Here is a 24,120-nt window from a genome sequence, read left to right as displayed (position 1 = left end):
CCGATATTGTATGGTGTAATCCAGCCCCATCAATTTAGACATTCCCTTCTTTTGTAGCTGGGTGTGAAGTTTTTGTTGTAACAGGAACTTTAGGCTTTCATGATCGGTTTTAATGATGAATTTGCCTGCTTCTAGGTAATGCCTCCATTTGCTAACCGCCATCAAAACAGCTATAAACTCCTTTTCATATATGTTGAGCCCCGAATGCTTAGGGCTTAAGGCCTGACTCAAAAAAGCCAGTGGTCTCCCTTCTTGAGCTAACACTGCTCCAATACCCGTGCCACTTGCATCTATTTCTAAGATGAATGGTTTGCTAAAGTCCGGCAGCCCCAAGGCTGACACCTTACTCATAGCTTCTTTCAATTTAACAAACACTTCCTCCGCAGATGGCCCCCATTCAAACTCTCCCTTCTTCAGTAATTGCGTCAATGGCTTGTTGATGGCCCTGTATCCCTTCACAAATTGTTGGTAGTACCCCGTCAAGCCCAAAAATCCCCTCAAAGCCTTTACTGAATTGGGCCTTGGCCAGGATACCATAGCCTCTAATTTCCTCGAGTATGTGCTGACCTCTTCGTTGGATATGATGTGGCCTAAGTATTCCACTTACCCTTGACCAAAAGCACACTTAGACTTCTTAATAAAAAGCTGGTTAGATCTGAGGATATTAAAAGTGATCTTTAGGTGAGATAGGTGCTGATCAAAGGTGGGACTATAGATGAGGATATCATCAAAGAATACAAGTATGAACTTGCGAAGGTAAGGCTCGAATATATGGTTCATGAGTGATTGAAAGGTGGTCGGGGCATTAGTGAGTCCAAAAGATATCACTAAGAATTCAAAATGCCCATGGTGGGTTCTAAAGGCTGTTTTAGGGATGTCCTCTGGTTTCATTCAAATTTGGTGATAGCCCGAACGAAGGTCCAACTTAGAAAAGAATTGGGCATTGTGTAATTCATCTAAAAGATCCTCAACAAGTGGTATGGGAAACTTATCTTTGACGGTTAAGGCGTTTAGTTGGCAGTAATCCACACAAAACCTCCATGTTCCATCCTTCTTTTTCACTAATAAAACTGGGGAAGCAAAAGGGTTTTGGCTGGGACGGATTATGGACTGTTGAAGCATTACCTTGACCATTCTTTCGGTTTCATTCTTTTGGGCAGGATGGTAACGGTAAGATCGGATATTAACGGGTTTTGTGTTAGGTTTTAGGTTGATTGTGTGGTCTTGAACTCGGGTAGGGGGGAGAGCGGAAAGTTCCAAGAATAGATCCTCATATTCTAACAACAACGTATTAAGAAAGTCTGAGTATGGTACCTAGTCAGTTTGATGGCGAGGGAAGCTAATTGTCAGTAACACCTCCCCGTGCACCTCCTTTCCTCCTCTGTCTTCCTCGATGGCCACTATGGAGAATAAGTGTGCCAAGTGGTTCCATCCCCCTGTGAACAATCTCCGCAACCTTCTCCCAATGATCATTTTACAACTACCCGTTTCCTTTCCTCCAGTCAGAGTCATCCTCCTCCCTTCTTTCTCGAAAGAGACCTCCATTCTATTAAAATCAAATCTTATGGGGCTCACCTTTTTCATCCAATACACCCCTAGGACAACATCACAGCCTCCGAGTTGTAGGAGTCTTAGATCCACCTCAAACATTTCACCTTGCATTTCCCAGCTGAAACCATTACAAGCCGACCTGCTCAACACCCTATCCCCATTTGCCACTGTCACACTCAAGGGTGGTGTCCCAGTGAGTGGGCATTCCAGTCTCTTGGCTGTGCTTTCATCCAGAAAGCTATATGTACTCCCACTGTCGATAAGAATCATCAAGTTACACCCATTTGATCTGCCTTCCACCTTCATAATCTTATTATTAGCTACCCCATGCAGAGTATGAATGGAAATTTCTCCATTATCCTCCTTGTCGTCATCCTCGGGGTTTAATTCCCCGGTCCCCCCTTGATTTTCTTCTTCATCTCCCTCTAGTAGGTTCTACACTGATGTCCCGGGTGGTATTTGTCTCCACAACGAAAACAGAGGCCCGCTAACCTCCTTTGTTCTCTCAGTTGTTCCCCATATGGAGCTGAGTTTGATCCTCCCATGTGTTTTCCCTTCATCCCTTCCCGATTGTAGCTCTTTCCCCCGGCATTAGAGGTGCCCAGACCCTCTCTGCTGACTGTTGTTGCCTATGTTTCTTCACCATCGCCTCCACTAAGGTTTCTTGCAAACGGGCACTCTCTGAAACCTGTTCCATTGTTCTCGGCCTCATCATTTTCACCATTGGCCGCAACTCTTCGCTAAGGCCACTTATGAAGCTTGATACAAAATAAGCTTCCGAGAGGTGGGGGTTGTGGCGAATCATGAATGACCTTAACTCCTCAAACCTTTACAAATAGGATTCAACCCTTCCTACTTGCTTAAGTTTGTTGAATTCCTCTATGGTATCCATCATGCTTCTTTCTCCAAACCTCTCGCACAACTTCTCCAAGAACTCATCCCATGTATGCTCCCTCCTTACACTAAGGCACCCTTGGAACCATGTGTCCACTGTTTCATTGAAATAAGCAGTGGCCAGTGGTACCCTATGTGCCTGCAGTATGTTGTACCAGTCAAACAGCCTCTCACATTTTCTTATCCACCAGTGCGAATTCGCTCCCTCAAATGTCGGGATCTCCATCTGAGGCATTGGGTACCCCGGTTGATGATGATTGGGAGGTTCGACCCTGTCCCTCCCCAACATCCTCTCTAACTCCTCTTCCGGGTTTATCTCAAGTTCGGATGTCCCAATTCCCCAATCCATTCTATGTCCTTGCAAAATGGGCTCATTTCTCTCCCTGGGAGGGAAGTCCGGTGATATCCTGACCGAATTCTGGTGAGTAAACATCATCATGAACTGCTGCATCTGGGCTCCCAGTTCGTCTCGTACTCTCGCGATTGAAGAACCCAACCTTCGCTCCAATCCTTCCATGGAACTCTCCAGCTTGCGGTCCAGCTCCAATTGATCGGTTCAGTTCTGAAAATCCGCCACCGTCGAGTTAACTTGTTGAAGCTGCGCTTCTAGGCTCTTCATGCGAGTACCATCCGCCATCGCTCCAGATACTACAAGTGTTGGCTGAGAATCTGGGGCTCTGATACCAATTATTATCACAACCGTAGTTGACAATAGGAGTACTCCTTTGACACGAGTGATAATAAAGAGATGTTATCGATGAGAACAGAGAAATGAGAGAGAGAGAGGTAGAGAAATAAAGAGAAAGAGTTTTGAGAGAGAGAGAAGAGCCAGAAGATAGATGGAAAACAGAATGCAATATTCATATTCGATCCTCTTCTCAGGGCAACCTTGGAGCTGATATAGCTGGGAGGCCGCATCCACAGGGGATCCTCCCTTCCTAACGGTTGTAACCATAAGTTTTGTCCTATTCCAGCTCCTTCCCATGTGGGGAATCTTTAGCTAACAAATTGGTGCTAGAAATTACAATAAAACCCCAAAAGTAGATAGTAAAACAGATGAATTACAATGCAAGGAAAAAATTGAAAATGCTGCTGCTTAGGGACGGTCATGACAAGATCTGCCACCCTTACTTGTATTGGACAATAATGAACTACTAATGGGGGTCGCGGACACAGATAGTCTTTACATTGGACTCCAACTTTCAGCTACTAAGTATGTCTATACGGAAGTTGTTGATCATGTCCATAGATTGGAGACCAAGCTTGATTGGATAACTATTATCGGGAGTGATTGTATTGGGCTTGAACTTGATGAAGTTTTCCCTATGGAAGTTTTAGGTCAACTTAGACTTGGAATTGATATTGGAAACCTAAGAATGAAGATGAAGAGGCCTCGAAGGAGAAAGAAGGAAAGAAGAATGAAACCGATTGAGAGAGCTGGTATTCGGAAAGAGCAGTGACCAATTGCTGAAGTTCTTGGGGACAAGAATTTTCTCAAGGAAAGGGGAATTGTCATGACCTTGAGGATCCCCAAGGATAAAGTAGGAAATATAATAGTATTAAGCTTACATGCATTACTATACTTTGTAATTTCCTTTCTTCTTTCTGTTATAGCTATTTGTTTTGGCTATATGCAGTTATAATCACTGTTGTAACTGCACATGGGTGCATGTGCAATGCTATGAGGCTATATAAGCCATAGCTAGAGAGGATGGAAGGCATGCTTGAAATGATTGAATGAAACTCTAATTCTCACTCTACAATTCTCTCTCAATCTCCCCCTTGTTTCTTCTACACTCTCCCTCATTTCTCTCTACATTCTTTCCCCTATTTCTGTCCATTTTTCCTCTCCAATGTTCTATTCTTGATTCTGTTCCATCAAATCCATCTGATTGTCAATCCACTCCTAAGCTAAATCCTAGGTACATGACAGTTGAAACCACTCTATACACATCTAGCAGCCAACTCAAACACTGCTAGGCCCATCCTCTTCTTTACCCTTCCTTTTGTTGGGAATGACGTAAACAAAAGTGAGCTACGAAGCCCAACAAGTGCATAAGAAAGAACAGGCAACGGGAGTAATAAAGTCAAGTCAAAACGGAATAAAAGAAAGCAAGAAATATCCCATATCCATCTATAATAGGACAAGAATAATCAAATAAAAACATGCATGCTCACCATGCCATGTCATGCAATCAAACATATACATGTACCCATGGCGTGCTTTATAAGATATTCATGTATAAGAGAAAAATCCGAGTATAGTTTCCCCCACTCCATCATCCCCACAACCATAACCAAGAACCCTCGAGTTCGTCAACCCGAGTATGCCTCAAGGTAGATTCGTCAACCCACCTGAGTATGCTAGCCGCGACTATATAGGATATATCCGAGCGGATCCCGTCCGCAGCGCCCTTTCCACCTCATACATCTTTTCCCCCAAAATCATTTTCATGCATATGGAAATGATAACCATGAAACAAACCATGCTTCAACACTCTATTAATTATATGTATCAACCCACTCACAGCCCTTTTAAAATATATTTTTCATGCACAAGTTTCATCCACGTATAGGGGATTTGAGTTCGGAAAACAAAAAGAGGCATTTTTATATAAAAAGAATAAGGCGACAACAACTGTTGACAACTTGCAAGATAGCTGTCGATTGGCAGTAGTCTTCCCTTCCCCGAAATCCTGTTTCTCTCACTCGAAACCTTGCTAAAGTGGCTCAAAACCCTGCCAAGTCCTCAACCCCAGCCAAAAACACGTCATCCCGAAAGATAGGGTGAATAAGCCCTATTTGAAGCACTTGGAAGAGGATTAAAAGTTGTTTTATCAAACAATTCCTCACAGTTTTACTTCGAACCCTTTAGTAGGGGTTTTTCTTTGAAATTTCAGTTATAAGATGAGGAAATCAAAGCTTTTGAACTACAACCAGCGATTAGAACTTGCCTCAAGCTCTTCTCCTTTCCCTTCTACTCTTCGTTAGCCTCCCGTTTCAATCTGCAAGCTGTCATACATGAAGATTTATCAAGATTTTAGGTTCCCAAAGCAAGGGTAACAGGGTTTCTAGGTGAAAATTAGCTATGTATTGGCTCCTATTACTTCCACAACCCAAGAATTTGAAAAAACATCAAGATGAGAAGCCGACCTAACTACTTGGAGTTCTTCTCGTTTGTCAACTGTCTCCAAATTTGCAACTGCCTTCTTGCTTTGTTTCTCCTATTTATATGGGTTATTTTCCCCCCTCTCTCTTTATTTTAATGTCGTACACCCTTTTCAGATTTCTAGCAAATGTTCACATTAAGGAGGCTTCTTTAGGGTTTATCTAGCTTACATTTCATTTACCACATCAAGCCCACAATTGTTGACTTTAATTTTCTCCTTTGGTCTTGTTGACTTTTCAATCTTGCCATTTACCACATCAAGCCCACAATTGTTGACTTTAATTTTCTCCTTTGAATTTTCCACCCGCCATGTCCCTCTATTCTTCTTGTTCTTTAACCCACAACACCTGAGACAAATCAACAATGATGCTTATTACACACATACACAATACTTGATTCACTAACAACTTAAACCATTTGTCGAAGTATTACAGAAGGGTTGCCCAAGTCAGAAGGAAAATATAGCATATTGGTAGTTGTGGACCGATTCACCAAGTTTTCTCACTTTATAGGACTTGCCAATCCTTATACAGCCCAAGAAGTAGCTAGGATCTTCATGGATCAGGTGGTAGCTCTACATGGGGTTCCTAAGACAATAATTTCAAATTGTGACAAGATTTTTACAAGCATCCTATGGAAGGAGCTTATGAGGGCGTTGGGAACTAAGTTTAATATGTCTTCTGCCTATCATTCCCAAACAAATGTAAATACTGAGCGGGTAAATCAAGGCTTGGAAACTTATTTAAGATGTATCTGCATCTTGCAGCCCAAGAGTTGGCATAGATGGCTCTCCTTGGCCCATTGGTGGTACAACCTTAACCACCACTCCTCCCTGAAAATGTCCCCATTCAAGGCTCTCTTCGGATAAAAGCCTCCTCTATTACCGACTATAGGAGAGCATCCCACTGAAGCCTCAGTAGAAGAATACTTGCAGTAGAGGAGGAGCCTCAACTAAAAATAGGATGAAGCAATTTGCGGACAAGAGGAGAAGTGACAGGGAGTTTGAGGTGGGAGAGAAGGTATACTTATTAAGGCAACCCCACTTGAAGGCTATTACTCAAAGGCTGGTATCAAAGCTTGCTCCCAGGTATTTTGGTCCGTTTTCCATACTATAAAGGGTGGGGAAAGTGGCTTATCATCTACAAATTCTGGAGGGAACCCATATCTACCCGGTTTTCCATGTCTCCTTACTAAAGAAGACAGCAGGATCTGAATAGGTGAATCCAACAATGCCCAAAATTCCTAAGGAGGCGGGAAGGGTGAAGAACCAGAAGCAATTTTGGACAGAATGGTGGTTTACAACCAAGGAGTTCCACTCATCTAAGTGCTAGTTAAGTGGCAGGGTGGAACACTAGGAAGCAACACTTGGGAATACTTGCCTAATTTACTCAAACAATACCCAAGGGTCGCCAACCTCCTCATCATTTCTTGAGGACAAGAAAGGTGTAAGGGAGGGGGAATTGTCACGGAAGGCTCATTTAGACAGTGAATTAGAGTAGCAAAATTTTGATTTTCTTTTACTATTGTAATTCCTTTATTGCTGTAATTTTTGTTCTCTTACTAGTGTAATTCCTCTATTAGTATTAGCTAGGTAAGGCAATAAGATTCCCCTCCCCAGATGGAGGGGCTGGAATGTAACACCTTGGCAAATGGTTTAAGTTGTTAGTGAATCAAGTATTGTGTATGTGTGTAATAAGCACCATTGTTGGCTTGTCTCAAGTGTTGAGGGTTAAAGAACAAGAAGAATAGAGGGACATGGCGGGTGGAAAATTCAAAGGAGAAAATTAAAGTCAACAATTGTGGGTTTGATGTGGTAAATGGCAAGATTGAAAAGTCAACAAGTCCAAAGGAGAAAATTAAAGTCAACAATTGTGGGCTTGATGTGGTAAATGAAATGTAAGCTAGATAAACCCTAAAGAAGCCTCCTTAATGTGAATTTCATTTGCTGGAAATCTGAAAAGGGTGTATGACATTAAAATAAAGAGAAAAGGGAGAAAATAACCCATATAAATAGGAGAAACAAAGCAAGAAGGCAGCTGCAAATTTGAAGACAGTGGACAAAGGGAAGAACTCCCAGCAGTTAGGTCAGCTTCTCATCTTGACGTTTTTTTCAAATTCTTGGGTTGTGGAAGCAATAGGAGCCAATACATAGCTGATTTTCACCTAGAAACCCTGTTACCCCTGTTTTGGAACCTAAAATCTTGATAAATCTTCATGTATGACAGCTTGTAGATTGAACCTGGCGGCTAACAAAGAGTAGAAGGGAAAGGAGAAGAGCTTGAGGCAAGTTCTAATCCCTGGTTGCAGTTCAAAAGCTTTGATTTCCTCATCTTATAACTGAAATTTTAAAGAAAAACCCCTGCCACAGGGTTCGAAGTAAAATTGTGAGGAATTGTGCGATAAAACAACTTTTAATCCTCTTCCAAGTGCTTCAAATAGGGCTTATTCACCCTATCTTTCTTGGGGATGACGTGTTTTTGGCTAGGGTTGAGGACTTGGCAGGGTTTTGAGCCACTTTACCAAGGTTTTGAGTGAGAGATACGGGATTTCGGGGAAGGGAAGACTGCTACCAGTCGACAGCTATCTTGCAAGCTATCAACAGGTGCTGCCCCCTTATTCTTTTTGGGTAAAAATGCCTTTTTTTCCTTTTCCGAACTCAAATCCCCTATACATGGATAAAACTTGTGCATGAAAAATATATTTAAAAAGGGTTGTGAGTGGCTTGATGCATATAATTAATAGAGTGTTGGAGCACGGTTTGTTTCATGGTTATCATTTCCATATGCATGAAAATGATTTTGGGGGAAAAGATGTATGAGGTGGAAAGCGTGTTGTGGACGGGATCCGCTCAAATATATCCTATACAATTGCGGTTGGCATACTCGGGTGGGCTGACGAGTCTACCTTGAGGCTTACTTGGGTTGACGAACTCAAGGGTTCTTGCTTATGGTTGTGGGGATGATGGAGTGGGGGAAACTGTACCCAAATTTTTCTCTTATACATGAATATCTTATAAAACACGCCATGGGTACAGGTATATGTTTGATTGTATGGCATGGCATGGTGAGCATGCAAATGGTTACTTGATTATTCTTATCCTGTTATAGATGGGTATGGGATGTTCCTTGCTTTCTTTTATTCCATTTTGACGTGACTTTATTACTCTCGTTGCTTGTTCTTTCTTATGCACTTGCTGGGCTTCGTAGCTTACTTTTGTTTACGTCATTTCAGGCAAAGGGAAGGCTAAAGAAGAAGGTGAGCCTAGCAATGTCTGAGTTGGGTGCTAGACGTGTATAAAGTGGTTCCAGCTAGAGAATCTTTGGGGAGTGAGGCTGTTATGTGTAATAGTGGACGTTTTGTTCATGTTCCTTGCACCATGTCCTTTGTATTTATATAAAGTTGTGACCCTGCTGTCTATATTCTTTTAGGAGGTCTTGTACCACTTTGTGATGTGGATTATGCTTAGTGTTAAGAGTTGTTATGCACCCTCCTAAATCTTCAGCAGGTGCCATTCTTGTTGACACTTTCCCTTGGTTTCCCTTGGCCGGGGTTTCTAAGGGTAAGGTGGTCATATGGAATAGGACAAAAGGTTGGTTATAACCAAATGAAGGAGGGATCTGCTGTGGTAGCACCTACACCCTACCAGTTGTATATATTCTCCTAAGCTATGCTGGGCAATTATTGTTGAGTTTAGAAAATAACAAAACCATGCTTAACAGGTTTCAAAGTTTGTTATGATACAAAATGAAAACTATATGAAAATTTTCAAAGTTCTGTAATGTTTGGCTCCGCAAATAGCAAAAAGAAAACAAATTGAACTGAAAAAAACATCAAACGGGCCCATAACATCTTCTACTAATTATTCTACTCTTAAATAAGTTGAAGGAAAATAGCAGGAGAGGAACAAAATAATGAAAGAGAAACACAGTAAATCTCTTTAAAAAGTAAAGCTTTATTACCAGTGAAATTTGGACATCCATAAGGTGACGCATAATACCTGGCCATCAACAAGAAATATAACGACTGATGATTCTTCCACTGCTACAGTAGCCTGTCTCTCAACCATTGAAGGCATCCTAGAAACAGCTGCCTCTCTGGTGGCAAGTGAAATCCCCTCCATACCTATGGTTGTTGAGATAGCTAATTCTTCCATAACGTCAGCCTGGGACTTGGAGATTGTGAGAACACCTCCAGTATCTGCTACCATAAATTCATAGTCCCCCCAAAAGGATCGACCATACAAGCGATCCCTGGTGACCCCGGGTTCATCCACTACAATTGCTTTGTTACCCTGAAAGATAATATAGAGCAAAAACATAAAAGAAGATTAAGAAAAAAAGATTGAGTGTGAAACAGAAAATAACAACACTGAAAGATCAAATTTCTGTTTTTTAGAATAGAAATTTAAAGGCATTCTAGTCAGAAAAGAGAATCCAAGGTCAATAATCAAATACCCCAACAAGCCGATTAAATAGTGCTGATTTACCAACATTTGGCCTTCCAACAATGGCAACCTTCGGAAGAAGATTATGAGGGATCTGCAGAATTAGAAAGGTGCAGTAAGCCACCACGAGAAATAGACTGAGTCATCCTGAAGTGCCTTCAGAGATGGTATCCGATATATACTCCAGAAGCTCCATTATCAAACAGAAACCCAGTTTAATTGCATCACAAAAAATAGAAAATTTAATTTCCAGCATTAAATAATGTATTCCGAAAACAAAAATCAACAGAGTTCACAAATTTCAAGTATTTAAAATTCTATTAAACATTTCCCGTATGTTTCTTCACAAATCTCTTGGAAATTGTCAACCATTAAATAAAAACTCATCCCTGAAGAGATATACACTTTCTAGTAAATAGATAATGTGAGCAACAAGAAGGATACCTTATGAGAAGAGAAAGAAACATACAGCAGGAGAAAGAAAATTATAGGTTAAACAGTGCCAGAAATGATACCTGAACTCCTTAAAAATAGACTACACTCATACCCAAGTACCAGATCAAATTATCCAGACAATTACTTGGAGTGACCATGATTCCAAAAGTTCAAAGTTTGCTCTTAGCCAGTTTATCACAAAGCTAAGATTCCCTCGACAAAGAACCAGACAGCAAGAGAAACAAAACTATAGGTTAACAGTGCCGGAAATTATGAATGTACTCCTTGAACAAATTGACTACCTGATTACCCAAGTAGTGGATCAAATTATCCAGACATTGAAAGATGACCACGATTTGACAAGTTGAAAACCTGATCATGGCCACTTAATCACAATCCTAGCTACCCCTCTACAAGGATGCTGAACCAACCTTTGCTCTAAAGTTTTCCAAGTCAATCAACATAACTACACCCTCAACATTTATAGCAAAAACCTAGCTATCAAGAAAAAGGGAAACTCAAGAAATCTCTCCAACTTCAAGCTAAATAAACCATAATTACCAATCTTCCAATAGTTTATAATGAGAAGCTGAAACAAGTTCCTCCTAAATAGCCAACAATTTCCAAATAGTAATACATGAGAATACCCCCAAAAGCATTAGCAACCGAAGCCCTTGGAGAACTGTGCTAAGCTCTTCACATGGAGTAAAGGAGTCCAAGATGATTCTGCCATTCCAGCAGGCCAGATAAACCGAAATATTCCCAAGTATGCCCCCACACAAGCTTACAAGTCACACATCCAAATGCCAGAAAGTCTACTAATGCATCCCTAATGTTTTCTACGCGCTCTTGGAATCTTTCAAATGCTTTACAAACAATAATCTAGTAGTTTATCAATAGAGATCCTTAATGCTGCACATCACTATCCAGAATATAAACCAAGCTAAACAAAATGAACCAGTTACATGCAATTGACAGAAACAACCAAGAGAAGTTGCTTACTGACATTTCTAGTAGTACTCTTACGCCTCTTCTGCCTTCCGCTAGTTTCCTTTTGATTATGTTCTTCATCGTCTGAAACAACACAATATTCCATATCAAAGTTCTGGGCAAATAAGAACAATCCAAAAATAAGAAAAGACTAAAATGCAAAAATATAAGCAATCATGTAGCAGATTTTTTAGCCATTTTCACTGAAAGTTGAAGAAATAAATTTTAATCTTGTTTAGCAACTTCCATCCTTGCTGGTCTAAGCATTTACTCCTGTCCATTTTCTATTACAACAGATGGTATTCATAAGGCTACATCAGAACTTTTTTCCCATACGAGATGAAAAACACCATAAATATCAACAACCATGATGAATCTGAATGGCAATTACTTTTTCAAGAGGAATTAAGTGAAGGATTGGTTCCACAGTTTTACAAATCTAATCGTCTCCACATTTCAGTGCTTCTTTCTTTAGTAATACCTATTGATACATTGGTCTAACCACCTAATTGCCTTCATTCTTATAGAAATTCATTAACAAAAAAATTGAAACAAGTTCCAAACATAATCAAAAAGCAACTTGCATTAGGAAAAATATAAGTTAAGAAGAGAAAAAACAAAAAAAAAAAAGTAGGGAGAGAGTGGGGGTGGATGTTACTTATATTAGAACACTGCACTGGAAGATAAATTTTATGCAGACTTTGACCACATTAATATTATTTCTCAATCACCTGTCCTTATTTGATTAAAATGAATTCCACCATCATGTTCTTAGTTTATGGCAGAGGATGTGTAGAAAACTAATCATTGTGCATACTGTTTTGTGCATGTAGATAACCACACCCTCCTTAATATTTAGCTTCAAATTGCAGAATCCTTAGATTTATTTATTGTCACTAACACCCTGTGTATTGTATTGCTTTTCAGCCTAATAAGATTAGACCTGTTGGTTGGATAAATGCAACAATACACTTCCAGCCTAATATAATAGGCATCAAATCTACGGATAATATGTCCATCTCTTACTTAGGTGTTCCCTTAAAAGCTATGCTTTGCACATTCATCTTTTTTGTTAATCATCCTCTTTTTGACCCAGTAGAATACCAAATCACCACTTCTTCTACAATGCAGACCATGCACCCCCACATTATTTTTAGCCTCTTCTACAAATAACTACCACCAACAGCACTTTGCACTATCACACACCTTTTTATCTCTATATCAAAACAAAGCACAGCCACCCTACTCACTCTATCAAAATCAGAAGGAGCTGCAGCTACCACTCAGCATGCCACCTCTCCATCATCGCTCAATCAACCTGAGTATACTTCTGTCACGGTGCACCCGTGAATGTAGATTACTCCTAGCCCAGATTGGATTAGGAGGAGATTTCGACCAACACAAAACAGAACAGAGCAAGGCAGGGAGAGAACGAGAGTGAGGAATGAGAGAAAAAGGAGAGAGAGATTAGAGCAATGGAGAAAGAATCAATTCTGACATTCAATTCAATCATAATTTCTCCAGCAAGCTGGGGAATATTTAAACACTCAATGGGTGGGGACTGCCACAGCAGATCCTTTCTCCATGCGGTTATAACTGCTCTTTTGTCCTATTCTATTCCCCCTCCACGTGGGAATCTTCCAGCTTGGTTAACTAACATCACTAGTGGAGTTACGGTAGTAAAATAACAAGATTACAGCAATAAGGAAATTATAATAGTAAGCAAAAAATAAACCAAGACTTATAGCTACTTGATCCATCAGTCCCGGGCCACCTTCCATGACAATTCCCCCCTCCTTACACCTTTCTTGTCCTCAAGAAATGCTAAGGAGGCTGGCAGCTCTGGAGAACCGTGTGAGTAAGCTAGGCAGGTACTCCCAAGTATCATTTCCTGTTGCACCACCCTACCACTTCACCAGTACTTGGATGAGTGGAACCCCTTGATTGTGAACGACCCGCCTATCCAAAATAGCTTACTGTTCTTCCATATTGTCCTCCTCCTTGGGAATAGTTGGCATTGCAGGGTTCACTCGCTCAGTCCCTATTGTTGCCTTTAACAAGGAGACATGAAAAACTGAGTGGATTCGGGTCCCCTCCGGAAGTTGTAGTCGGTAAGCCACCTTTCCTACCCTTTCCAATATGAGAAACGATCCAAAATATCTAGGAACAAGCTTTGAGACCCACCTTTTAGTAATAGCCTTTAGGTGGTGTTTCCTCAACCTCAAGTATACCTTCTCCCCGACCTCAAATTCCCTGTCACTTCTCTTCTTATCCGCAGCTTGCTTCATCCTATTTCGAGTTGTAGCCAATTCTTATTTTAGCTGTTGCAATACCTCCCTTCTCTGTTGTAAGTACTCTTCTACTGAGTCAGCAGTGGAATGTTCTCCTATAGCTAGTAGTAGAGGAGGCTTATAACCGAAGAGAGCCTCAAAGGGAGACATCTTTAAGGAAGAGTGGTGGCTAGAATTGTACCACCACTGAGCTAAGGATAGCCATTTGTGCCAACTCTTGGGTTGCAAGATGCAGATACACCTCAAATAATTTTCCAAGCCTTGGTTTACCCACTCAGTGTTACCATCCGTCTAAGGATGGTAGGCTGAAGACATGTTCAACTTAGTGCCCAACGCCTTCATAAGCTCTTTCCATAAGGCGCTTGTAAAAACCTTGTCACGATCAGAGATAATCGTTTTGGGAAACCCATGCAGAGCTGCAACCTGATCCATGAAAATTCTACCACTTCTTGGGCTGTATAAGGATGGGCCAACCCTATAAAATGAGCAAATTTTGTGAACCAATCAACCACCGCCATTATACTGTTTTTTCCTTCTGACTTGGGCAGCCCCTCGACGAAATCCATAGAGATGCTAGACCAAGCTTGCTCAGGCACCGGCAAGGGCTGTTGAAGCCCTGAGTAGGCCACATTCTCAGTCTTGCACCTCCTACAAATGTCATAGCCCAACACAAACCTTCTTACCTCTACTCTCAACCCTAGCCAATGGAAAAGTTGTTTCACCCGCAGATAAGTATTTTGGATCCCGGAGTGTCCCCCCAATGGAAATTCATACAGTGACTGCAAGATTCTCTTCTTGAGGTCTTTATTATTTCCAATTACAATCCTGCCCTGATGCCTCAACATCCCATCCACCAGTGTATATCCTTCGACCCCTTCAAATCCCATGGCCACCCTTTCCAGCAACTCCCTCACTATATTATCTCCTTCATAGCTTTCGATCACCTGCTGACACCATTCTGGAATGATAGTAGTTATGGCTGACACACTCCCCTCCTCATGGCGCCTTGATAGTGCATCGACAACCACATTTTCTTTTCGCTTCTTGTATTGTACCGAGTAGTCTAATCCCATCAACTTGGCCATCCCTTTTCTTTGCAACTGTGTTTGTAGTTTCTTCTATAACAGAAACTTCAAGCTTTCATAGTCTGTTTTAATTATAAACCTCCCCACTTCCAAGTAATGCCTCCATTTATCTACAGCCATCAACACCGCGAGGAACTCCTTCTCATATATGCTAAGCCCCACATGTTTTGGGCCCAAAGCTTGGCTCAAAAACGCCAAGGGCCTCCCTTCTTGCCCTAGGATTGCCCCTACACTCGTCCCACATGCATCTATCTCCAGGACAAAGGGATTGCTAAAATCGGGCAGCCCTAACACCGGCACTCCACTCATGGCCCTTTTTAACTCCTCAAAGCCCCTTTCAGCTTCAGGGCCCCAATTGAAATTACCCTCCTTCAATAATTCTGTGAGTGGTTTGCTAAGGATCCCATAATTTTTCACGAACCGTTGGTAGTACCCGATTAGTCCTAGGATCTCCCTCTCAAAGATCTCACTGAATTAGGCCTCGGCCAGGACACCATAGCCTCCACTTTCTTTGGATCAGTGCTAACCCCTCCCTTGGATATAATGTGCCCCAAATATTCCACTTGCCCTTGACCAAATGCACACTTAGATTTCTTAATGAAGAGCTGGTTAGATTTGAGGATATCCAAGGTGGTTTTAAGGTAAATTAGGTGTTAGCTAAGGGAAGGGTTGTAGACTAATAAGTCATCAAAGAACACAGGATAAATTTCTGAAGGTAGGGTTCGAATATTCGGTTCATTAAGGATAGGAAGGTGGTCGGGGCGTTGGTAAGCCCAAATGGCATTACCAAGAATTCAAAGTGTCCGTGATGGGTTCTAAAGGTTGTCTTATGTATGTCTTCCGGTCTCATCCTAATTTGATGATACCCCGAACGCAAATCAAGCTTTGAAAAGATTTGGGCTTGGTGAAGTTCATCTAAGAGGTCTTCCACCAAGGGTATAGGGAATTTGTCCTTAATGGTTATGGCATTAAGTTGGCGATAATCCACACAAAATCGTCATGATCCATCTTTCTTTTTTACTAATAGGACGGGAGAGGCAAAGGGGCTTTGGCTAGGCCTGATAATGGACTGTTGAAGCATTTCCCTAACCATTCTCTCTATTTCATTCTTTTGGAGTGGGGGGTATCGATAGGATCTCAGATTAATGGGTTCAGTATTTGGCTTTAGGTGAATGGTGTGATCATATGGTCTGGTGGGAGGTAGGGAATTGGGTTCCATGCAAAGGTCCTCATATCTTGCCAACAATTCATTAATGCAATCTAAGCGGTTTACCTGGTCAGGGGGCTCCCCAGTTGAGCTGACAGTTAGGTAGGCCTTCCCGTGCCCTCCTGGAAGTTCCTCCAATGCTATGATGGAAAAGAGATTGGCCAGCTGACTCCATTTCCCCTTGAACACCTTTTGCAACCTCCTTCTTGTTATCATTTTACATGTTCTGACTTCCTTACCTCCTGTCAATACCATCCTTCTTCCCTCATTTTCAAATGACACCTGCATTTGGTTAAAGTCAAAACTAATCAGACTTACTCCTTTCATCCAATTCACCCCCAATACTACATCACATCCCCCAAATTATAACAATCTTAGGTCTGTTTCGAACTGCTCTCCTTGCATCTCCCAGCAGAACCCATTGCAAGCCGATGTACTCATCACTCGTTGGTCATTGGCCACGGTCACACTCAAGGGTGGTGTACTCGTGAGCTGACACCTAAGCCTCTTAGCCGTGCCTTCATCTAAAAAACTGTGGGTACTCCCACTGTCAATTAAGACCATCAGGCTTTTTCCTTTAATCTGCCTTTCCACCTTAATTATTTTGTTATTGGTTACCCCTTTCAGGGCATGGATGGATATTTCTCCATTGTCCTCCTTGGCCCCTTCCTCCTTTTCTTCTTCCATTACCTCTTGGTCAGATTCCTCATCCCCTTCCAGCAATAGTATCTGCCTCTTACACTGATGTCCCATATGGTACTTCTCTCCACATTGGAAGCACAATCCCGCCAGTCTTCTCTGCTCCCTCCATTGCTCTCCAAAAGGAGTTGGGTTGGGGCCTACCACCCCTCTCACCCTGTTACTTCCTTTTACCTAATCTTGGTTGGGGTGTCTTCTAGTAGCATTAGATGAGCCTACTACCACTCCCCTCGTTTGCTGCCTCTGCTTCCCCGTTAAGGCTTCTTCCACCAACTCTTGCAGCCTGGCATTCTCGGAGGCTTGCTCCATTGACTGAGGCCTCAACACCTTCACCATTGGTCTGAGCTCGTCGTTAAAGCCACTTAGATAACTCGACACAAAATAGGTCTCTAATAGGTGAGGATTTTGTTGGATCATGAGAGATCTCAACTCCTCGAAGCATTTCTGGTAGTTCTCCACACTATCGGTTTGCCTTAGTTTGTTGAATTTCTCTACAATGTCCACCATACTTCTTTCCCCAAACCTTTCGCACACTCTCTCAGAGAATTCCTCCCAAGTGTAGATCCTCCCCTACCTAAGGCTTCCCTGGTACCAGGCGTCAATCATCTCATTGAAATAAACTGTAGCCAGGGGTACTTTCTGCCCCTCAAGAACACCATACCACTCAAGCATTCTCTCGCATTTCCTCAGCCACCATCGAGGATTAACTCCCTTGAAGGTGGGAATATCCATCCGAGGCATCAAAAACCCCGGGTGATGATGATTTACAGGGCCTTCCCAAGTCCTGTACATTAACCCGGCCAACTCCTCTTCCGAGTCCGCCTCAATCTCCGAGCTTCCTTGTTCCCTGTTAGTCCTATTCCTCTGTAGGATTGGTTCTGTGTGCTCTGGAGGTGGAAAATCAGGAGACAACCTTATCGGGTTCTGGCGAGCAAACATAACCATGAACTGTTGCATATGAGCACCCAGTTCGTCTCGCACCCTTGCGATGGACCATTCCAGCCTCTACTCCATTCCATCCATGGAGCTCTCCACTCGACGGTCCAATGCCATGATCACCTCATGGCTACGGGTAGCTCCTAACTCCAGCTAGTCGATCTGATTTTGACAATCGGTCATGCCTGAGCTGGCCTGTTGCAGTTGGGATTCCAAATTCTCCATGCAAGTCCCTTCTTCCATCACCGACTTCCTCCTTACTCGGTCGAGGAAAGGTAGCTCTGATACCAAATTGTCACGGCGCACCCGTGAATGTAGACTACTCCTACCCAAATTGGATTAGGAGGAGGTTTCGACCAACACAAAACATAACAGAGCGAGGGAGGGAGGGAGGGAGAGAACGAGAGTAAGGAATGAGAGAAGAAGGAGAGAGAGATTAGAGCAGTGGAGAAAGAAGCAATTCTGATATTCAATTCAATCATAATTTCTCTAGCAAGCTGGGGAATATTTAAACACTCAATGGGTGGGGACTGCCACAACAGATCCCTTCTCCATGCGGTTATAATTGCTCTTTTGTCCTATTCTATTCCCCCTCCACGTGGGAATCTTCTAGCTTGGTTAACTAACTTCACTAGTGGAGTTACAGCAGTAAAATAACAAGATTATAGCAATAAGGAAATTATAATAGACTAATAGTAAGCAAAAAATAAAGCAAGACTTATAGCTACTTGATCCATCAGTCCCGGGCCCCCTTCCGTGACAACTTCCAAGTCTTCCTCTTTCTAATTCTTCACAACAAGCCTTCTCTACCTGCTCTCCCGGCCTCCCCCCTGTCCTGTTCCAATGCTACCTCTCTATCTGATTGTATATTGACACCATGGGGCTGCATGCTAGCTGCAGCTTAAAACAAGTATGTCCAGTATCAAAGGAGATTTTCTTGCAACAATGCTATCTATGCTATTGTGCTAATTGCCTAATATGGTTTTGTGTTTTATGTTCTGGTTTTTACTTGGTAGCTTAATCGGACTAAATGTGTGTCAACTTTGTACCTGCATTTTTTCTATTTCTTTTTCTTAATTTCTGCACTTGTTTATGGATTAATTGGATTGTTTAATTTATGGATTATGCATTTTTGTTTATCATTTAGTTATAAATTTATGATGTTAAAATCTTAATCTCGAATGCTATGGGTTCGCTTAATTTTCTTGGAAAGATTTGTGTGTGCTATAAAGAATGAATCATGCTAGATGTACAACCATTTTGTACATTTTGGGCTACATAAGGAGTTATTATGACTAAAATACCCTGCATCTCACATGCGCCTCACGCGCCTTTATGCGCCTAATGAGGGGCTTTTTTGTCATTGGTACACCTTTATGTAGCCCAAGGTGTACACAAAAGTGTACCAATAGCATTTTCCATAAAAAATTATATTGTTTGCCATCATCTGTCCATGTCTTGTATTGGTTACCAAAGCTTGTCTTATTGTTATACATATGCATGTAGAAATTGCATGCAAACAAAGGATGCCATAGCAGTTGCAGTTGTCACTTCTTCTGCAAGGGCTATTGTTGGCACTACAAATTGAAACCAAAAAAGGCTCATTCTTGTAACGGTTAACTACTTATATTTAACTATTTTTACATTTTGGATGTGAGCAAACTTGTTCTGTGTGTTGTAAATTTACACATAGACATTGTGTTTGTGCACGTATGACATGCGAATAAAGGGCAATATATCAAGGAATGTAAAGAACGGTGAATGCTATATTGGCTTTCTAGTCACTCTGCTATGAACCCAAAAGCTTTAGACGCTGTGTCATGGGAACAGGCCATGCCTCTCCCACTATGATTGGGATTATGCATTGATGGCATCAAACCATAACGGTGGATGGGCAAACTTGCTGTCTCGCACTTCCAAGCTAACTGTTCTCATCATAAAATAGTTTAACAAACTTCAATATTTACCGATTTGAAGTTTTAGCAATTCAAAATCAGCCTTCTAGTACAGAAAGCAAGGCCCACGAGAATGGGAATACCAAGCAGGTACAATAAAACTTTCCCTATTGCCGTTAGCTTGGACGGAAAATTTATAACGGTTGGATTAGGATACCCCATTATTGATATTTTATTCTGCTGAATACGTCAGGCCGGGCATTGCTAAAACGTACCAATTCTCAAATCACGGGATAGAGATTGGGAATACTCTCGAACGGCGAATCGTGCTTCTTCCTCGAGCGCTTCCACGTCGAGAGTAGAAGTTTCGTAGTCCTCCTCCTCCTCGCCATCATCGTCGTCAGAAATGTCTTGATCCTCGTCCAGGGAGTCAGCTTCGCCGTAAAATTCACCGGCGGGAGGCGGGGGCACGCAGCGGATGATAGTGAAGTGTCGAGGACGGCGGGGGCGATAGAGGCGGAGGGAGGCGGAGGAGAGAGAGAAGCAGAGATTGCAGGGGAAGAAGCGAGGAGTCCCGGCGGCGGTCGGGATGAGAGATAGAAGCGGGGCGCAGAGGCCGCGACAGTACATCCTGAGTTCCTCTCTGCAAAATCCGAGTTTTGGATAGAATTAAGACTTATTGTGGAGATTTTTCATTTTCATTCTGTTATGACCTATAAGGGTGTTTCGCTTACACTCCTGTTCTCTTTCCCGGGTCATTTTTTATTTTCAATTTTTTAAAACACTGAAAATATATTTTTTTATTTTTTTTAAAAACATGTTTTCAAAAACAAGTAAAAATTTTATTAAGAAACCACAATAACATTTGTTGTTTTTAGTGAAAATACACTAAAAACACAAAATAAATGCAAAACGCAGAAAACAACCCCCCTCCCCCACCTACACACGCACAAACTCACTCTTCTCTCAAATATCTTCTCTTCGTTCTTTTCTCTTCTTCTGGCCATCAACAACCACTACCACCGCCGTCGACCTTCAACTCCACTGCCACCGCGACCAGCGCCCCTTACCCCAACCACAGTCATCGACCTTGCCCCCCACTGCCACCGCGACCAGCGCCCCCAATCGCCACCGCAACCAGTACCCCTACCTATGTTGCACGAAAACGGAAACGTGGAAATGGACGTTTTTCTAAAAAAATAAGCATAAATAGGGTCCGAAACGGGAATAGGAAACGTTTCTGAAACGGGGAAACGACACCTATGAAGTGTTTCCGTGCAACATAACCCCCCACTTCCATCACGACCAGCACCTCCCACTGCGACCGCAACCAAGACCAGCACCCTCCACCGCCATCGTAATCGGCGCCCCCCACAAAAAACCCTAGATAAAGAAAATGGCCCCACAAAAAACCCTAGATGAAGAAAATGGGTTGCGGCTCCGTGATTTGATTTTTTTTTGTGTTATTTGATTTTTTTTATTTATTAAATTGAATATGTAATATGTTTTATTTGTATTATTTTTTTTAAATGATATTTCTAAGGTTGTTGACTTTTTTTTTTAATTTTATTTTATAGTTTAAAGAATTTGAATCAAATTTATAATTTATTAAATAAAATATCATAATAATAAAAAAGAAACTGTTTTTAAAATTTCAAAGTAAACACATTTTATAGGTATCTGTTTTGAAAAATAATTTTTCAGAATGACAAAAAAAATGCATTTTTTAAAATTTCAAAACAAACACTTAAAACACAAAACTCAAAATGAATTCAAAACTCAAAACACAAAACTGAAATATGTTAGTGAAGTTTAAAACCAAGATATCTTATTTATTCACATATTTATTAAAAATTAAAGAGAGTAAATATTATTGTGTTTAAATATTATTTGACTGCATTTTAGAAAAGCTCTACCAACTTTCTCAAAATATTGTATATATGAAAAAATACAATCCATCAAATATTTTACAATTTTGCCCTTTATCCCGCTTCTCTTATTTCTTTCTTCATCTCTATCTCCATCTCCTTTGTCACCTCCAATCCCATCGCCATTGCCACATTCAACTCCATTATTACTGTTGTCTCCATCTCTTTCGTTGACTCCAACCCCATTGTTGTTGTCGTCTCCATCCCTTTGTCATTCTTTATTTATTTTTATATTAATATATTTTTTAATAATTATATATAATTTATTGATAAGTAATCGTACAAATCCGATCACTTGTACATCAAATTATAATTTTTAATTAAAATTTAATATTTTTATTAATTTTATTTGTATTATTCAACAATATGTCAATTTTAATATTTTTATTAAGTTATGATAATTTGTCACATTTTTCAAACCAAACACATAATTATATAAATGATATCTTAAAATACATTTATTTAAATACGTTATCAATTTAAATACTATGTAACTTTAAAACTTTACATATCTTTTAAATATAAAAGGTTAAAAGCCATCTTAAAAAACAATAAGCCAAACATCCTCAACAAACTTGTAAATTTTTAACAATCTCATAAATTTTAGTCAACCAAATTTAAAAAAATAGATAAAATATATATAAAGTAAATAATTCATAAATAGGGTAAATTGCACTTAAATCCTTTTGTGGTTATTTGGATATTTGAACAAATATCACTCATGCTTAAAAATTTTGATCTAAAGGTCTCTGTAGTTCAATTTTTTTGCTTACACATCTCATGGGTTACTAACATTGTTATTGAATTTCTAATTAAATTATATTGAGTTAATCGATGTTAGTTCAATTTAATTAACATAAAATGAAAAAAAAAAATCACTTACTATAATTATTCATATAAAATTGTTTCGAGCTACTTGTCAATAACTCGTTGTCAACAAGTTCCAAAAAAAATCCATCATCGATAAATAATAGAGAGAATGCACGACAATTGGCCCATAGAAAGAAAAAAAAGTCTAATAATTGAGAAAAAAATATTTCACTAAGTACTTTATCTTTTTCATTACTAATGTCAAAAATTAAATCAATGGTGTTTGTCTTATTCTTTGATTTATTTGTAATACCTTGAGAGCTCAAATAAAAGTAATATATATTGAGAATAAGTAATGAAGGAAATAACATTAACTGGATATTTTTTGGGTTGAATGTAGACAAATAACTTATAGGTTAAGCGTGTTTAAGTTGAAGAAGTTCAATGATGGGTGACTGCCGAAAAGTTCAAGTAAACCCATAAAGGTAAGTTATTGCGATCCTTTCTATAACTCGATACGAAATGTTATTGGCAATCGGTTTAAAAAAGAATCCATTCAACATCAAGATTGATTCTTGCTAATGACAAGTAACACGTGACTTGTTAGAACACATTGCTCATAGTATTTTATTTATTTTAGTTACATTTAATTAAGCCCAATTAGTATTTAATTAATTTAGTCAAGGCTTACAAATTTGTCATGAATAGCATGCAATTAACCCTCACATAAGGCAAATATGTAGATATACCAAATATATGCACTCACTCGCATGGTCCATGATAAATATTTAACTACATCACTTAAAATTTATTGATTTGATTACACAATTTATAAAATAGAAATTTATTTACCCAAATCTATAATTTTTTTTAACTATTTGAGTGCATAAATCCAATAGTTTTTATGATTAAGAAAAGCTAAGTAGGGAGAATAATTAAGTACTAGTTTAAATTTGAACGATTCATTTTTTACTATTTAAACTATCAAAGACCTATACTTTCCCTAAAACAATGGCTGATTTCTTAAGATTATCGTCCTTACGCTGTCCCTTGCCGCTCATGCCCTCGATTTTGACAGAGCAGGTAAATTATAAGTGGAGGTTTTGCCTCACTGCATATAATAAGAAATCAAACTCACGAGTTATTAGTGCGAATTTCAATTTATCATGGTCTAACTATATTTCAACTTGTCATGGGGACAACAATGATTGATTTCTTATTATGTAGAAAACTTGACCAAGCCTTGGCACCAAATGCATATGAGACCACGGTAGGAGTGTGTAACAAAGTTTGATTATTTTTTATATTATAAATTAATTATCATATGCTTTAAACCATTCAAATTAGGGTAAATAACTACAAAAACCTGAATATTTTTGTGAATTTACAAATTTATTCAAATGTTTCGATTTTAATAATTGTATCACAATTGATTTAATTAAGTACAATTTTATCTAACATCTGAAATCAATTTAAGAGGTGTGTGTCATTGTTAATATTATATGTCATTGTTGATATTGCATGTTATCATAAAAAATATATATGAGTGATACCCATATATACATACATGAAAAAAAAAATGATATAGGTGATTTACACTCATATGTGTACATGTGAATCTCACTCATATATATATATATATATATTTATTTGTGATATGTGACTTGCCATGTCAACAATGATACGCATCTCCTAAATTAATTTAAGGTGTCTCATAAAATTACAATTAATTAAATCAACTAAGATACACTTGCTAAAATTAAAACATTTGGATAAATTTAAACAT

At 39.9% G+C, this 24,120-nt stretch overlaps 1 protein-coding gene across 2 annotated transcripts in view; it reads right to left on the bottom strand.

Moving 5' to 3' along the window:
* The window catches only part of LOC127801364 (uncharacterized), a 70,766-nt gene extending 50,482 nt beyond the window's left edge, over nt 1-20,284 (bottom strand). For both annotated transcript variants that reach the window (XM_052336395.1, XM_052336402.1), the window contains exons 1-4: nt 19,872-20,284; nt 11,500-11,567; nt 10,069-10,152; nt 9,612-9,905 (exon numbers count right to left, since the gene is read on the bottom strand). In XM_052336395.1, coding sequence (XP_052192355.1) covers nt 9,612-9,905; nt 10,069-10,152; nt 11,500-11,567; nt 19,872-20,226 — 801 coding nt within the window. In that variant the 5' untranslated portion in view covers nt 20,227-20,284. The remainder of the gene's footprint in view (nt 1-9,611; nt 9,906-10,068; nt 10,153-11,499; nt 11,568-19,871) is intronic.
* Between the last annotated feature and the right edge of the window lie 3,836 nt (nt 20,285-24,120).

The sequence above is a fragment of the Diospyros lotus genome, chromosome 1 (genome assembly GCF_014633365.1).
Source record: "Diospyros lotus cultivar Yz01 chromosome 1, ASM1463336v1, whole genome shotgun sequence".
NCBI classification, from domain to species: domain Eukaryota; kingdom Viridiplantae; phylum Streptophyta; class Magnoliopsida; order Ericales; family Ebenaceae; genus Diospyros; species Diospyros lotus.
Note: the sequence above shows the minus strand (reverse complement) of the source record. Positions and strands in the feature narration are given on the sequence as shown.